This window comes from Podarcis muralis, chromosome 3, assembly GCF_964188315.1.
Source record: "Podarcis muralis chromosome 3, rPodMur119.hap1.1, whole genome shotgun sequence".
In the NCBI taxonomy this organism is placed as follows: domain Eukaryota; kingdom Metazoa; phylum Chordata; class Lepidosauria; order Squamata; family Lacertidae; genus Podarcis; species Podarcis muralis.
In genome coordinates this window covers 51772876-51791322 of record NC_135657.1, presented here as the reverse complement: position 1 = coordinate 51791322, position 18447 = coordinate 51772876, and the positions used below count along the sequence as shown (strand labels likewise).

Sequence of the window (18447 nt, the reverse complement as noted above, 5' to 3'; positions counted from 1 at the left end):
TGGCTCCTATACCTAAAAGTCTTGGTGGATTTTAACAAACCAAATGCTAAACTCAATGAAACAGATGCTTTATCCCAATTTCAGTTATTGCATTTTTAGTATTAGATTTATCAAACAGAAAATTAAAAACCTATGGCATAAAGGAAAAAAAATAGTGACACATTTGGAAGGCAAAAGAAAATTCTACCACACCTTTGTGCACAATGTGCACAATATGGGCAAAATCCACCAGAAGAATGCTCGGTTGACAATCTGCACCTTTCTTACGCAGGTAAACTTTCACAGAATAGGTATGCTCTTGGAAAGAATAATGCAAAGTTCTTAAACGCCTCTGCAAACTTCAAATGCTTAATTGAAGTCAAGCAGCCAAAGGCCTATGAAGATTTGGCTTTAAATGCTAAAGCACTGCCGCACTAGGTCTTTAAATTTGTGTGTGATGCTTACCTGTATGGATACAAACATGAGTGAGCAGCAGGGAGTCTGCTATTATAAGAAAGGAGGGCATAAAACATAAGCATCACAAAATCAAGAGGCAAATGAAGGCGCTCGACTCTTCCTTTAATAGAACTAGAGAAAACAGATTGTGTTCATCTTGCTTGGGGCCAACAACCACATTGTGTGGAATTCAGCCAGTCTCTATCACAAGGCTCACTTAGGAGGTTTGCTATGTTAAGGAATGAAGCAGATGGAATATTTTCTTCCAACAAGATAATTCTGGAGAAAACTGTTAGAAGTACTGGGGAAAAGTTTTTAGCTTAATCTGCTATTTCAGGAGATTAAAGCAGGGGGGGAGGGGGTAGCAAAAGAGAGATAGAAGAGCCAAATAAAAACAATTTTGCCGAAACAGAAATATTCTAATGGAAAACAAACATTTGAAGTGCTTGCTGCCAGCATTGTAAACTCTAGCTGAAATAAATGCAGCTCCTGCATTTTGCTCGGTACCTGAATCTACATAAGGAGGTCCACAGGTTTTCACACAGGGACAAATCAAGACTAATAGAGGCCCTAAATCAGGCATTGGCAAACCCGGCCCTTCAGATGTTTTGGGACCAGAACTCCCATCATCCCTAGCTAACAGGACCAGTGGTCAGGGATGATGGGAATTGTAGTCCCAAAACACCTGGAGGGCCGAGTTTGCCTATGCCTGCCCTAAAGCACTGAAAAGTTATCCTGCCTTCCAATATTTAATGCAAAATAAAAACAAAATTAAAATTTATTTTTTTTGAAATGACACAAAACTTACATGTATGCTGAAATGTACATGCATGTTTGTTTGTCATGTGTTTGTTTGAGAAATCCTAAACACAAAATCAATTGCATAATAATAATTGACAAAATGAAGTAAAAGATAAAATAATAAAAAGGAGTGTGGGAACAAACAAACACTGAGCAAGTATAAAAATATATATAGTGGTACCTCGGGTTACAGACGCTTCATGTTACAGACGCTTCAGGTTACAGACTCCGCTAACCCAGAAATAGTACCTCAGGTTAAGAACTTTACCTCAGGATGATAACAGAAATCGTGTGGCGGGAGGCCCCATTAGTCGTACCTCAGGTTAAGAACAGTTTCAAGTTAAGAATGGACCTCCAGAATGAATTAAGGTCTTAACCCGAGGTACCACTGTACAGTAATCTTCAGGGATCCTATTGGATATAGACATAGGTCATAAAATCAAAATAAAATTATCTGTTCTACAATGACCTTTGAGTACTTTTAATTTAAATGTTAACATTTCTCAACAATGTGATATACCTTACCGTTCTGTACCAACAGCTCAATTAAGCTCGAGCCATATCCCAAATCTTACAATTGTGTGTTGTGCAATGGCCATTAAATGCCCAATTACCTCCCTAACGCAGGATCTAAAAAGTACCTGTGCACATGCCTACAATGGACCTCAGGTTTCCCTAACTTAAGGTTGGTGGGGAATATTAATTGCTCAAGGGGAGGGAGCAACAACACACAGCCCAAAGATATCCCATCAAGCACTGCCCACTAGTGTAGATGAGAAACACTGGGATACGATTGCAAAGACATAAAATTGAGAGTGCTCATGTGTGATGATAATAATAATAATAATAATAATAATAATAATAATAATAATAATAATAAATAATTTTATTTATATCCCGCCCTCCCCAGCCGAAGCCGGGCTCAGGGCGGCTAACAACAATAAAAGTGACCCATGAACAAACAAATGCCCACACGTGTGTAGATGGATATAATCATGCAATAATTGTTCATCTTTTTAGAGAAACTGGTAAAAAATTGTCAACATCAAGGAGAAGGACAGTAAAAAAACAGTCATGTGAATAAGCTCCAAATCAGGATTTTCAGAAAATTCCATTCCTAGCAGCAGCTCATCTCCTGAAGAACACAGAGAGACAAGAATGTCTACAACCTGTTCTGTGACAAATCTATCTCACATCTGTGCCCTATTCAAGGTGCTACTGTTAACCTTTAAAGCTCCGCGGTCTTGAGACAACATGCTTTATGGCCTGTCTTTCACTTTACAAACCCCTCACACCAGTTGCACTCATCAAATCAACTCTGTTCCATATTACCTCACTACATGAAATCATCAACAACTAAGGGAAGAGTTTTTACAATCGCTCTGAGGATCCTGAATGACCTCAGAGTGTGATCAAATATTGTTTGTCCTTGATGGCATTCTGGAGGAGCTACAAAACTCATCTATTCCATCTAACCCTGGGGAGCTGGATATGATAACCGTGCGATATAGTTTTCATTTGCCAACTGTGGAGTTGTGTGTGTTGTGGTTCAAATGGAATTATTATTGTATTTTTATATTCTATGTGTTTTAAGTACTGGGTCTGGATTTCTTTTTCTTTTTTTATTCTAACCCATTTTTGGTTCAGGAAAACTGATATGTCATGATTTAATATAAAAAGAGAGAGACTGGGATTATGTCTGCACAGGGGGAAACTTGGACTTTTTGACTACATTTTGCGCCTGTGTAGAAGACTGGAATTCTAAATATAAATAATAGCACTTATTTGGAATTCAGCTCATCTGATAATGAAACATCCAGAGTAAATATTTCATAATGACCGAACAGTTCTGTTCTTTAATGCTAGGTTAACACAAACAACATCAGTTGATCTGATGTTCATGTCACAAGGCTTTAGTTAGAATAGCATATCAAAAATTCCAGAATGAACAGCAAGGAGAGGATCAAGTTGAGAGCTAGTTGAAGAGCATGAGCAGCTGGTTGAAAGTAGTGCAAATCTCTAGTTAGTCACCAACTCACTAGTTAGCCTTAGGCAAGGGCAAGGCACCAGATCTCAACCTCAGCACCATTCTGCAATCCTATGCACGTGTAATTGGAGAAAAACCCCACTGACCACTGTGGGACTTACTGTGCTGCTTCAAAAAACAAACAACAACTTAGTGAAACCAGCAACATCGCTTAAAAAAACCTCACTCTGGGGATCAGACGGGGGGGGGGGATGACAAAAGGAAAGGCACTGAGCAGAGTTCCAGAACCAAGGCAACAACGCAAATGTATATATGCCAGTCTCATCTTAAAAAGTGGTGGGAAAACCTCCCCAGAAGATTCTAACATTAAATGCTGATTATCAGTATGACAGAATGGTAAAAGGATGAATTAATAGCACATAACTGAAGAGGGTCAACATAGGTGAAAAGGCCTTAAGAGAGCTTGATAAAGAAGTATACTTGAACAGGCAAAAGAGAAAGAAGCAGGGGGGGGAAAGCCTACTAAAATTCACATTATGTAAATACTAATCAGTTTTGTCCTGCTGTCATTTCTTTTTTCATTGAGGGGAGAAAAAAAAGAAAGAAAGAAACAACCTGAAAGGATTAGATCAATGAAAATCAGATTTTTAACATTAAGTTTCAGTAATCTGGTTACGAAGCTTTTAGTGATATTGTAATTATTCTGAAGTCTCGAACAGATGTTTCTACTGAATGTATTCCACAGAGGATACCAGATCAGCAAAGGCAAGAAACGCAAACCTTATGTGTGCCCAAAATTATTTCAGTTTATTAGAAAATTAAGACTGAAAAAGGAACCCAGCCGGGCAGTACAAACATAAAGCTGATGATCAGGAGCAGCATGTAGGATATAAACACACAGTCCCCAAATATCTTAACCAGCTTCTGCAGTCAGAAGGAATCCTGGAGAGAGGCCAGTGTCCATGTACGTCTGAACCATGGTTATGGGCAGCAGAGAAACCACACTTTTAGTTATTTATTGCATTTATGTACCATCTTTTCCTCCACAGAAGTCAGGGTGGTGTATGTGGTTCTCCCCTTCCCATTAAATCCTCACAACAACCCCGTGAGGTAGGGTTAGGCTGAAGAAGAAGAAGAAGAAGAAGAAGAAGAAGAAGAAGAAGAAGAAGAAGAAGAAGAAGAAGAAGCAGCAGCAGCAGCAGCAGCAGCAGCAGCGTTTGGATTTGATATCCTGCTTTATCACTACCCTAGGGAGTCTCAAAGCAGCTAACATTCTCCTTTCCCTTCCTCCCCCACAACAAACACTCTGTGAGGTGAGTGGGGCTGAGAGACTTCAAAGAAGTGTGACTGGCCCAAGGTCACCCAGCAGCTGCATGTGGAGGAGCGGAGACACGAACCCGGTTCCCCAGATTATGAGTCTATCGCTCTTAACCACTACACCACACTGGCTGAGAGGTACTGACTGCTCCAAGGTCACCCAGAGAGCTTCATGGCTGACTGGAGATTCAAATCCTGGATGCCCAGGTCATCTCTCTCTACCCTATAGAGGGAGATGGAGGGGTTGGGAGAAGGCCCATGCAAGCCTGTAGCTTGCTTCCAAACTCGTAACTTTTCCTCTTATGCAAACACAGAAAATAAGGTGTCCACACATGAGACTCTTCACTAGATTTGGTGCGCACAGTCCCAAAGCTGAGGCCTGCATGCATGCATGCATTATGTTCCTTACTGGCAGGGCTTTTTTTCAGCCGGAACTCACAGGAATTTCGTTTCGGCACCTCTCAGGTGGACACCATTGCCATTAAAAGAGAACAAGGGAGGCATTTGTGATGAGTTCTGGAATCTTTTTTAATAGAAAAATAGCACTGCTTGCTGGTTTGGAACACTTAAAAAGGTAAAGGTACCCCTGCCCGTACGGGCCAGTCTTGACAGACTCTAGGGTTGTGCGCCCATCTCACTCAAGAGGCTGGGGGCCAGCGCTATCCGGAGACACTTCCGGGTCACGTGGCCAGCGTGACAAAGCTGCTCTGGCGAGCTAGAGCCGCACACGGAAACACTGTTTACCTTCCCGCTAGTAAGCGGTCCCTATTTATCTACTTGCACCCGGGGGTGCTTTCGAACTGCTAGGTTGGCAGGCGCTGGGACCGAGCAACGGGAGCGCACCCCGCCGCGGGGATTCGAACCGCCGACCTTTCGATCGGCAAGCCCTAGGCGCTGAGGCTTTTACCCACAGCGCCACCCGCGTCCCTTAACACTTAATGCCCTGCAAAAGTCAGTCTTGGTAGTGCGCTGCATCTGTTTCAGACGAACAAGACTGATACAACCTCCTCAGCCTCTCTCTCCTTCTGACTGAAAAGCAGCATATAAGATTCTGCAGTTTAGTACACACTGTACTTGCCATAGCATTTTCAGAATGCAAGCAACGGATCAATTAGGCTGAATCACTTTCTTCCATGCAACGGCACACAAAATGCTTTGCATTTAATCATCAAAGGACTCTCCACACACAAAAATGTGTAAGGCAGAGGTTTATCACATGGGGCATGGCTGTGCTTCAGTGTCAGTCTTCTAGGCAAACTAAGTAGTTCTCAAACTGTGGTCTGTGAGATCCATTCTGGTGGTCTATGGAAAGGTCACAGAACAGTCAATATATATACTTGGTGCTGCACCTTCTGATGATGACAGAAATTGTGGCCATTTTTACCAGGGCTGGATTACTGAATAGGTTAAAAGGGCCCCAACCCAGGGCACATGATTTTCATCACAAGGCACTGGTGATGTTTATGATTTTTTGTCCCTTAAAATACACCAGTTAAAGGGGCTCTTCTCAGTGGCATGGTTTACACACCACAATTTTCATGATATGGTATTGTTTTTGACAGTGGTGATGCTTTTTGTTGTTGCTTTCCCATATTTAAGCCAGAAACAAAGCCTGTGTGTTATCTATTCTAAACTGGTATCAACCACCCTGCTACATTGCATATGTAGTTTAACTTGATTAATTTTATCAGCTGTGCAAGTGGAGTTTTAACATGATACATTTTATCAGCTAGCCTGTGCTTATGGTTCACAATGGAATCAATTCAGCAAAACTATATGTATTGCTTTTATTAGTCATAGTTTTGTCTACTGTGAGCTCATTTGAGTTTAATTTGGTAGAGTTTCCATATCATGGGATGATATTTTTCTACCAGCGCTTGTGTCTGCAAAGTTCTGGGCACTTACCATGTAATCCTATTCTTCTGAGTAAACATCTAGGTCTCTTGACACCCAGGGAGACTTGCTCTTGGTTATGTGTGTATAAGATTGCAGGGTTCAGTCTTCAAATAACTGATATTCCTTAGTATCCTTAAGTGTGTATAGTCTACTTTCTGTAGTGCAAAAGCCAAGTAGTATCCATGAAGAGAGGTTTTGGATTATTCTCCTGGGTAGTATAAAAGCTATACAGTATTCAGTTGTGAACATGTGCCACTTAATTTTCATAGCAACCAATTAGTATGCATGATTGTTCAGGAAATATATGCATTAGAACCTTGGAAATTTGATTTAAATTGACTATTTAGATCAATCCGCCCCGCACATAACAGCTACTGATAGAGTTAGAGGCCTGATAAAATATTCTTTGCAGGTAGTATTTCTCCACTGCTGTCCAGAAAGGAAGTAGTGCTTCTACCCTGGATAACAATAACTGTCAGCAAAACAAGATGCAGCAGACTGGCACACAATATTTCAACAAATGTATGCTTTATCAAGGAGTGTAGAATTTTCCTCAGTATTCCACATTATTTACTGAAGAACAGAAACACACACACACAGCTTTTTACTGAAAGCCAGACTTTCCACAAATTCCCTCTGGAATGCAAGACAGTAGCAAGAACTAAAATGAAGGGAGCTATTACAAATACTTCACTTAGTGTTTTCAGTGACTGAAAAGAAAAAAAGAAAAGGGGAAAAAACCCACACAGACTAAACCACCAAACTTAACTTTTAAAAGCTTTTTGGATATTCAGACCAAGGACGCACAATCTCTTGGGGATATAAAAAAACACATCATTCAGAAGTAAACGAGTATCACTACGCAACCATCACAGCTTTTCTGAACACTTCACAGACATTCCAGTCCACTTGTGAACACCTAAATCCATGAATCAACCAACCACAAAATGTATCGCAAAATATACAGATTAAAATGTATCAGAAAGCATTTTTTAAAAATATAGCTGAAAAAACCATAAATATGCATCTGTTGTTGTTTTTTAGGTTATAAATTACCATAAATTACTAATTATATAAAGTCACAAATAACTGAACTGGAACCTGTAAAAATTACTATGTTGAGGTGCATATAGATCCTTGGGATAAATAAAATAAGAGGCTTATGGGAATGATCTCCTTCTTCCTTCCAATACAACATGGTTACACCACTGGTGTCGTCTGGGCCACAATATAACCGCAGACTATATTGTGTTTAATCTGGTTTTTTTCGTTGGTTTAGCCATGCCTAAGGCTGCAACCCCATGCACGCTTTTCTAGGAATAAACCTCACTCAACACGACTGGGGTTAATTTCCAAGTAATCATGTACTGGATTGTGCTGCAACTCTCTGTTGGGTGGTGGAAAATTTGTTTAAGCCTTGCTTCCTAGTGAATTGGCAACTCAGGCCCAATAGCTATGAATCATAGCAGGAATGATTTGTGACAGATCACATGTTGGCAGAAACTTCTATTGTGAGTCCAGCTATTTTGATTAATATGAGCAGGCCCAAGTGGACAGGGGTGTGACCAAAAGAAGAAGAACATTTCTGATAACGGGCTCTCTCTCCAGCTTCTGAAATGCAATACACATCAGAGTTGGGAAGCTAAGGGGAAGAGAAGAAAAAATGGTCTGAGCCTGATTTTGCAGTTGTAAGCTGGGAAGAAGCAGTTTGAATATATTTCGCTAGAGGTAGCTTAATTGTGCTGTGGGCAGTCCCATCCAGGTAGCTAAAACAATGGTTCTTTAGGAACCAATAGCTCGGCTAGCTGTTTCTAAAGCCTAGTTGCTTCCATTGTTTATATTTGTAAATAAAATGTGCCTTAGTGCTATCTCATCCAAAGCAAACTAAACCCTCCAGTCCGGCATTGCTAATGGACTTCTTACCAATGAAGGATGTGGAGAACACTATGTCATCATAGAAAAAAACTGTTTAGAAACTGCTGCCTGCTTATGCTTTTGCTCTTCCTTCCCTGTTCCTTGTCCCTTGTGTGTTGTGTTTTGTTAAGATTGTAAGCCTACGGATAGGGATTTGTCTTAATTTGATTGTATGTAAGGCACTCTTTTTTGGCTGAAGAGTGGGGTGCAAATGCTTTAAATAAATAATATTAAATAAAAAAAAGAGTCCCCTTTACTTAATGGGAAATCTTAATTCATCAAAACAGATGTTTCAGAATAGTTGTTTTGTTTAGGTTTGCCCAATGACCTCCACCAACAGGAATGATCTTATTTAAGACCTGCAACAGAGATTGGGGAGAAGCTGGAAGGGGAGAGGTACCCCCGCCAAACTTCTGTAACCTCCAGTCCAGCACCTTCTCTTTTGAACTCTCTCACTTTAAAAGAGGGAGGGTGTGTCTCTACTGTGCTTCTACTGTCTCCTCTCTCTTGTTCATCTTCTGAGGGCAACACAGTGGGAAGGGTTACACCCATAGTGTTGCCTAGAGAGAAAGAATGGACACCTGCTTCTGCCTACTCTCTGCTTTTTCCCTTTCTCTCTGAGCAGTATACCACAAAGGGTTGGCGATCTCACCTGAGTTCTCTCTATGAAACTGTTTATTCATTTATTGGATCTAGGGCCACATTCACCCCAGCCATCCCTCCAGGGATTGCATGGCAGCAATGGGGGTGGCCTGACCATTTCATACACTTGCTTTGCATGCCACAGGTCACATGCCAGACCCCTCTGGAAGACTCTGCCTGCTCCTGGGCATCCCCTTTCTAGAGTGGCACAGCAGTAAAGACTAGGAGCCATCCATAGGCAGCAAAAGCAGGCAGTGGCTGCTCTTTGAAGAGTAGTTACCTCTGCCTCCTTATTCATCACCTTTCTTTTGACAGTATGATGGGAAGGACTGAGTTCACAGGGCCGCAAGCCACAGGGGAGTGAGAGGATGAGGTGGATGCTCCGTAATGTATGTTGTACCACTAAGGTTACAAGTGAATGGGTAGAGGCTCTGGCTTTCTTCTGCCTATGCCTAGAGGGGATGAGCTGGAGAACGAAGGTAGAGAAGCAGACAGCACTTTCTCTAGCTTGCCTGAGCTCAAGAACCACAGCAGCAGGGCAGCAAGACAGGGCGGCAGTGCCCATTTTCTGCTACAGGGCAACAGGAGGAAGAAATAAGGTAAACTAAAAATAAAAAGGTCCAGGAGGAAGAAATAGCTGTTTACTGGCTGATTACCTCTCCTCGCCAGCAATAGCTGCTAGTTTGGCTGCTGATGCTTTCAAAAATAAGTGTCACAGTGAAAACTTTTTCTCCCTAAGGGGTGCTTAACCTAACCTGGTGTTTTGGCTCTCACACTGGGGAGGGCTGAGTGTGCAAAGTAGCATCCAGATGGAGGAGGGAGTGAGCTTTTGGTGTTACACAAGAGTAGGCTGCTCTTTGTAGGAGAAAGGTGTCTCTCTCCCCCCCCCCCCCGCCCCAATCACTAACCAAGGCATTTCTGTGATATGAACAGCATTACTGTTTGGATCAGAAGCCTGTCAAGTACCTAAAAGCTTGGTTGACTATAATGAGAGATACGTTCGTTTTTATTTGTTAAGTGGGATGGAATGCAAAAAAAAAAGGTGGAATATATATGTATGTATATGGAGAAAGTAAATTGTTCAGCGGGTATTTTGGCAGTGTACGAGCTACATAGAATTTATATAAACTGGAGCTCACAGGCTGCGGTGTCACGTGGGTGTATTTCTGTGTTCATACATAGGAATTAGGATATTCAGCAAAACTGCACTGATCCTGAAAAACCACGAACACCCTTCACCCGCCCGCCATTTCCCCGTTGTGCCGGGAGGGGATCAAAGGGGGACGTTGCATCCGGGTCCCACTCACCTATCATAGCCTGCGGAGGAGGAGGAGGAGGGGGCGCGCTCACATAGCCTGCCCTGTCCACATTCACAGCAATGTCAACCTTCAGGATACAACGCTCCCTGCAGGCCGCCGGAGCTGCAACCCGAATACTGCGCAGGCGAGGTGAGGCGCTTCTTGCGGCAGTGCACTCTGGGAAACGTAGTCTCCTTGCTTGCTCACTTCTCCGGCTTCGCCCTGCTAATGTCTATAAATAGCGCATAACAGGACGTCGCTACAGCAATAATACACAGCACACGCAAATATTGGTATCTTCCCTCCCGCTGCCGCCTTGTTGTGTTCAGTACCAGGAGACAGGAATAAAAGCGACGCCTGAGTCCCGCTACAAGCGTTCAGGACCTCAACCTAAAGGGCGGGTGGGATAATTTGCCCTCAACCTTTGTGAGGCGAGTGGGCGCGCTGAGCACGGCATTCCTCTACTGCTTCGTTCCACAGGCATATCCTATGACCTTTTTGCCTTTGCTTACCACGCTTTCACTAGCTTTAGGAGGTGGAGAGAGAGGATGCGTATTTGGAGCAGGTGCAGCACATTCATATAGCAATTTTTACGCAGGTGTAAGTCCCGCTGGGTTCCACCACTCCCAAGAAATGTGTCAAAGGTGAATCAAGTGTCAACTGAATTGTTGGAAAAGTAGCAATAAGGAAGTGTGAGTTTAAAACACTTCCCAGGATATTTAAGCTGCAATCCTATACCTGGAAGTAAGCCCCGTTGAATTCTGAATAGACGTGTGTATTTATTACTATTGTTGATTTATTATCCACCTTCTAAACCACAGTCTCAAGGAGATTTACATATTGGATAATTAAAATCAGTTAAAAACACAAAAACAGCAAAGATATGCCTTGGTTAGTCCTATAGCAAATGCAGCACAAACCTGCTACATATCTACTCAGAAGTAAGCATCAATGAATTCTGTGATGCTCACTCCCAGGTAGCCTTTGGCTAACTAAACAATCTATGGCCTTTTAAACTGTATGGGGTGGTATTGTTTTTGTTTATTAGAATGGTATGTATTGTTTTTATATTCAAACCGCCCTGTCATCCTTGGATGAAAGACAGTACAGTATAGAAATGTAAATAAATAACTAAATAAATGTACATAACCTAAGGCTGCAGTCAACCCCATTTCTCTGGGAAGAAGACCTATGAAATTAAATGACACTTCTGAATAATATGGCAGCCAAGTTACCAAATGAAATAATGTTTAGTTTTATCAAGTGTGTTCAAAGCACAAGTTACCAAAAATTATGGGAACTTTATAAAAAATTTAACATCATTGTACTAAAATATAATACGATATGCCAGTCAAACAAAAGCAGTAAAACAAGCATAATGTGTAGGAGTGTGTGTCTGTGTGTCTGTGTATATACACACACATATTCCACAGAATGGAAGATGGCAGGTTCCCCAACGACATGCTCCTCAGGCACCAGGCTCATTGGTGAATCAACTCTTACAAAGATGTCTACAAATAAGACATGAATGCTGGCAACATCACCCCCACCATGCTTACAGACAATCACAGTGCCGGGCGACAGACAGTCAAGTGGTTTATCCACAGCAGTGATCAGAGGAGGAATGGTATCTGGGAGGAGCGCAGAGAGAAGAAATGCTGTGATGCATCTGTATCAGCACAACCGGAAGCCTTCAACTTTTCAGTTGCAACAAAACATGTCTCTCCCATATCAGCCTCTACAGCCACAGCAGACACTGTAACTCTCCTACAGTCTTCTGTTGACTTCACCCCTGAAGGTGCACTTGTCTCCCAAGTACAGATAGGTAGCCGTGTTGGTCTGCCATAGTCAAAACAAAACAAAATTCCTTCCAGTAGCACCTTAAAGACCAACTAAGTTAGTTCTTGGTATGAGCTTTCGTGTGCATGCACACTTCGTCAGATACTTCTTGGTATCTGAAGAAGTGTGCATGCACACGAAAGCTCATACCAAGAACTAACTTAGTTGGTCTTTAAGGTGCTACTGGAAGGAATTTTTTGTTTTGTCTCCCAAGATAAGACAGAAGTCAGCAATAGATATATATTCTGTCCCATGAGTTGCTTTTGCAGGAGTGGAGAGTGATCAATTAAGATCCTTGGAAACGAGTCCTGTTTATTTCAGCGGAGCACGCACAGGATTTCTGCACTGTCTGTATTATCAGCAGTTCTATACGAAACAATGTTTTGGAAATAAAGGAAAAGAAAAATAATTCACAAGAGGTAATAGTGGAGGCGGGGCGGGGATGATGGAGAGGCACCCTCCTAGCGGTGCAGCAATAAAACTGCTAGCACATTGCAATAAACTTCTAGCACATTTGCAAAGCTAAAGGGGGTCTACTCTAGTTTCAAAGTGGATCGGGGATCGCAAGTTGAGATTCCTGTATTGTAGGGGGTTGGACTAGATGACCGTCGGTTCCCTCTCAACCATAGCTGTCAACTTTTCCCTTTTCTTGCGAGGAGTCCTATTCGGAATAAGGGAATTTCCCTTAATAAAAGGGAAACGTTGACAGCTATGCTCCCAACTCTACAGCTCTGTGTGGTTCTATTTCCATGAGAGGTGGTATCTCTGCCTGTATTTTTTCCTTTCTACGGTGCTTCTCAGAGCACAATCCTATTAACCTTCCCTCTCCGGGACCAGGATCAGACACGATCTCTCATTATAATAGGACAACCTAATTTTCACTATCTTCTTCAACTGGCATAAACGTTGGGGCGTTCAACAGCAGGTAAGGAAGGCGCAGCGACCTCAATATGAATTATCGAGCATGCTCTGTTCTCGCCGGATACTTTGTCCTCTTTAACCTGCCCCAGTCCCGCAGGAGCGGTGCCGGGCCCCGCTTCGGCTCCCGGCAGATCTTTGCACGCCTTTCAGCTCCTTCCGGGTTCGAGTCACTCGTAGGTTCTCAGCCAGAGGCAAGAAAAACCTCGCCTCAACTGAGGGCAAGACAAGAAGGCGAAGGACTTCAGCTGCTGCTACCGCGCGTGCGCATCGAGCCCAGCTTCGCGGTGGTGCCGAGGCTCCCGACACGGGCAGCGTTCTCGAGCTGCACATGCTCGTTGTTGACGCGTCGCCTAGCAACGGAGTCCCTAGAAGCGAGTTGGTGTTAGAAACAGGCCAATCTTTCCCCCCCTCCCCCTTCCTTCATCCCGAATCTGCACAGAAGCCTGCGCGGGGGCTGAGGAAGAGCTGATGCAGGGGGACGGAATTTAGGAAGGGGAGGAGTGCTTAAAAAAAAAAAAAAAGGTCGTTATCGGGTTTTTTGTTTTTGTGAATTTCCGTCCTCAAGTTCTTTAATTTCCCAAGCAGCCGCCTGAGGTGATGGTGGCGGAGAAAGAGGGCCCCAGCCCCCAGAAAGACAGACCCCCACAACTGCAGGAGCCGCTGAGGCATGCCAGAAGAAGCAAGAAGCAGGTCAGCGATGGATTCACCGTCAAAGCCATGATGAAAAACACCGTGGTATGTGTGACCAGCCAGTTGCAGCTGGCTTTCGGGTCGTTTGGTTCCCCCCTCTCCCCCCCTCTGGAGCCACACCGGGAAGGAAGGGGCTGCAAACTCGTTCGCGAGAGGTGGGGAAGGGCCAGCCTGGGCAAAGTGCGCCTGGGCATCATTTACACACACCTTCCTCCAAAGGAACGTCACCCACTACGGTGGGCAATGCCATTTAAGCCACACTTTAATCAGTCTACACTGTATATATGTGGGTGTGTGTGTGCGCGCACAGGATTTACGTACAAGCTAAACAAGCTATAGCTTAGGGCCCCACTCTCTTGGGGGCCCCCAAAAATTTAAAGGAAAAAAGCACTGGATGTACATTTCCAAAATATAAGATAAAAAAACAAATAAAATAAAACATACATACAGCAACAGTGGCAAATGGCTTTAGATACCTATTAGGTCCATAAGTTACCATATAGCATATATACAACAACAACAAAAACAGTGACAATTTGTTGTTGCCAAAGGACAGCTGGACTTATAAAGGGCCGCATTACCTTCAGTAGCTTAGAGCCTCATCAAACCTAAATCTGGCCCTGTATATATACACAATCTCCTGTCATCACAATATATCCCACCACACCATACTGTTTCAACTGTTGCTATAAAGTCAGGTGACGGCAAACATTTGGGAAATCACCTCACCTGCAACAGCTATAATAATTTAGCTCTATGGCCAAAGCCTCTTTTCTTTCTCTGGTTTTAATTAGAATCATTTCTATTTTCAAATCTCACTGCTTATTTTTATACAGGCTGGAGCTGTGGGCCTTGTTTAACTTCTATTATTATTATTTATTAAATTTGTATGCCACCTTATAGACCTGTAGATATCGAGACAAAACTTGTAAATCGGTACTTCCCCTGTGTGTTACCACCAACATTGTTTTTAAATCTTTCATTGAGCCCACAGAATTCTGTTTTTCACAAGGATTGCTATTCAGGTTGCTTTTAGGATTATCAATTTTTTAGGCTTAAACTACACTTTCACAAAGTTTGGCAAACTACTGCTTGCATTTAGGAAGATTCATTGATGTAGACGTGATCATTCAAACATTCTAATATTTTGAACAAAGTGTAGAGAATTACTGTGCAAGCGGATGCTAGTTTACTCAGAAAGAAGTCCCGCTATACTATGGTCAATGGGGCTTACACTGTAGCGTGTTTACAGGCCTTAGGCTGCAAGCTTGTAATATTTACCTAGGCGTAAATTCCATTGCAGAATATTTACTTCTGAGTAGACCTGCATAGGATTGGCTAAATTATTGTTTGAGCCTACTCTTTTCTCAAAAGTAAGTCCTAAAATTTCAGTGAGACTCACTCTCTAGCCCACGTGTAGTACATCACCATCTCTTCTGTTAACCTGGGCTCCTTTGGGAAGAAGGATGGGATAAAAATCTTTAAAAATAAAAATAATATTTTCTGTAGCACTTACAGGACGTTTCTGTATGAAACAAGCCCTACTAAATTCAGTGTGACTTTCCCCCAGATAAATCTGTGCAGGTTTGCAGTGTAGTATGCAATTCAGAAACAGCCTGTCCTGTCATCTTTGTTCATCTCTCATCTCCAGCAAACCCCACCCATCACACCTTACCCTGTATGAGTCACTTCTTTGAATAGGATCCTGCCCCTGTATTGCAAAGACATTTGAGAATTCATGTATGTGTATTCCATATAAAAATCAAGGGCCTCTGGTTGAGACACTCTATGTGAGGTGTGAAACTAATTTTTATGCCTACTCTATTTGGAAGAGAAACATTGTAGCTGCTGAAGGCATGGCATCATAAGCAAAAGCATAGGACAATGCTCTTGATGGCAGGACATTATTGAGTAAAGGCTGCTGTGTGCAGAGTTATGTGTAGGTTGCACCCCTTCAGCCACTTCCTCAGAAGTAGTATCACTGAAGTCAATGAGACTATTTTTGAAGTATGTGATTTGCAGCTATAAGTATCAGTTTGCCATCTATCAATTTTATAGCAGTCTCTTTGACTTTAATAGGACTCCTGTTACAAATGGGTTGATGATTTGATGCCTTAGCCAAAGAGAAGCTTCAGAGCAGAGCTGGAAATATTTCAAAAACCAAGTCCTTGGAGGGAAGTTTTCAGAATTGAAAGGGGCCTTGAAGGAATCTTATAATAGTTTCCAAATACTGAGATTCCCCAAGCCTGCACTGCCTGTTTTTAACAGCTCTGGGACAGCAAGTTATTATGGGCGATAGCGTCTCTTACCCCATTGTTGTAATAGTACATTCGCCCACCTTGCTCCTCTGCCAGCAGTGTGACTTCATAATGTTTTAATGTGTACTCTGAGTGTAATGAATTATATAATTATTATAATAACGTGAGATTGACTGTAATGCCAGAAAACTAAAGATATTGTTCAGTAACCAATAGTGTTCTTTGCATTAGAAAAAAACAACCTGCTGTATATTCCTTGAGAAAAATACTGTAGAGGCTAAATGTTGTGAGACAATTAATAGTTTCTTCTAGTAATAGTAGAATCCTTGGACAAATTTAACATTGATGCAAGCAGTTTGCTGTAAGTTTTTATGTTTGAGAGGATGGTTACATTGTTTTTGCTTAATAATTTACTGTTCACTAATAACTGCATTTTTAATAGATAAAATACATGCCAAACAAAGTATTTTCTCAAAAGGGTCCATTTAGGTGCTCAGTATGCTGAAGGGATGCTGCTTAAATTGCCTACTTAAACCCTGCATCTGCTAACTATTTTGGTCTAAAGCAATGAACACAGTACAATACATAGTTTCTGGCCTTTTAAATCGATACATTGATGCCAAGTAGTTGTAAGAAATCAGAAGACAACAAAGAATCAAATATCTCTCCTATAGTGATGTAGGTTTCAGAATTCCAGTTTAAAAAATGGACATAGTTTTAATATTGTAATCTTATTGCAGTGTGTGGGCATGCACATTCATAAACACAAAGCAGAAATGTACTGATTTTACTAAATTCCGTCAATTGCCACCAGCAAGGAGATAGCAGGTGAACAACTTGCTAAGAGCCTTAAAGATACCACTTGCAGGTGCCTTGCATTATAGAAAAGAGCGCTTGTGTGCTTGGTAAGAAGCTTTAGGTTACCTCAGATACAGGTAACACATTAAATTACAGGAAAACCTGCTAGACCAGTTATGAAAAAATAGAGCAGGTCAAGTGGTATACCCCTTTGTGAGATACTGCTCCTTCATAGAAAAGAAGTCCTTCAGTCAAATCTTTCATCACATAACATAGAGGATGTATGTTTTTCCTCAGTCAAGAAGCCCAGTTCATTGCAGACACCGTCTTTTAATTATGTAACAGTTTCAACTGACTTTACGTAAAGCAAACCAGTTTGGTGCTTAAAGCTTCCACAATACATTATTTCTCCCTTCTCAGTTTCTGACTCTCAATGGGTGTCCTTTTCCTGGAATTTGCAGCCCTTGCTGCTAGTTGTTTTGCTAGTTTCAACATTGGGATGAAATATGGTCCTTCTGCAACAGATAGTGCCCCAGTGGTCCACATCCTTCCACTGTGGACTGACCTCGTTCATGTAGACTATTAGCCACTCTCTGCCTCCCTTTCCCTTGGCTACCTCTGCTCTTTATACAACAGTGGAGGGAGGGTATCAGGTAACCAGCCGCCACCACGCTGAGCCAGTTCTGACCAGACCACATTTACAACTATTTGGGCTGTGGCATGGAGGCACTGTGAGCTGAAGCCAAAGTTGACCTTCCACAACCTCTAAAGAGACCATATCACAGGTCTGAGCAGCTGGGGAGATTAGAGGCTGTATCCCTTGTATGGGCCCACTTGTGCGTCTACCACTCCTAGCTTGGCAAGAATTAGGATTAACGGTAAAAATTCAGGGAATATCAAGTTGTAGCTTAACAATATATTTTTAGCCCTCATGCTGGAGTGATAAGTTTTAAAATGCGATAGCAAACATTTCTGAAGGGTGAAGCATGTGTGTGTAAGTAGTTGGTTTTTCCAATGCCCATGCAGTAAATAAAACATCCAATCCAAGTTTTTGCCATAAAATTTTTAGTACCTACAACTTTAAAATGCACATTTAAAGGTTAACTTGTTCATCCTCAGTTCTCACTACCCTCCTCCCCGGTTTGATGTGCAGCAGAATAAGACTCCTGCTGAGCAGGTAGGGAAGGAGATTCAGCAAAGCGATGGTGTGCTAGCTGAACTCCTGCCTCTCCATCCAGATCAAGGATCTGCTGACAGCAGTGGTGGCTGGTGCTCATTGGAGCTGGTAGGGCAGGATGTAGTGAGACCAGCAGTGGTAGGTGATGCTAGAGCCAATGACAGGTAGAGCCAACTAGTTGTTCTTTTGTCCCTACCCTCTTCCCTGCTGAGTTCTACAAGGACAACATTAAGACTAAGAAGGAGGGAGCTGACAGGTAGTCGTCGTTGTCCATCCCCGTCCTCCCCCCCACATCCTGAGCTGATTGCAAGTAGACAGGCAGGTGGGCACTGACTGAGGGCAGGCTGAGTTCGATGGAGCAGTGTTCCATTGGTCCTAATGGACCAGCCTTGACTGGCTGTGCACTTACATCTTGACACCAGCAAGACTAGGGGGCAAGACATGTCTTGTACTTAATGTTGGCCCCTCGGTTTT

The 18447-nt window shown here is 42.5% G+C and overlaps 2 protein-coding genes across 5 annotated transcripts in view; one reads left to right on the top strand and one right to left on the bottom strand.

Annotated features, from left to right (window-relative positions):
• Positions 1-10538, bottom strand: part of PRKN (parkin RBR E3 ubiquitin protein ligase) — a 606555-nt gene extending 596017 nt beyond the window's left edge. The window contains exon 1 of one of the 3 annotated variants that reach the window (XM_077925847.1): positions 10300-10538. In XM_077925847.1, the coding sequence (XP_077781973.1) occupies positions 10300-10306 (7 nt within the window). In that variant the 5' untranslated portion in view covers positions 10307-10538. The remainder of the gene's footprint in view (positions 1-10299) is intronic. The other 2 variants (XM_077925845.1, XM_077925846.1) reach the window with 2 other exon arrangements.
• A 2816-nt stretch (positions 10539-13354) lies between these two features.
• PACRG (parkin coregulated) overlaps positions 13355-18447 on the top strand; it is a 223735-nt gene continuing 218642 nt past the window's right edge. The window contains exon 1 of one of the 2 annotated variants that reach the window (XM_028723846.2): positions 13355-13785. In XM_028723846.2, the coding sequence (XP_028579679.1) occupies positions 13648-13785 (138 nt within the window). In that variant the 5' untranslated portion in view covers positions 13355-13647. The remainder of the gene's footprint in view (positions 13786-18447) is intronic. The other variant, XM_028723844.2, reaches the window with a different exon arrangement.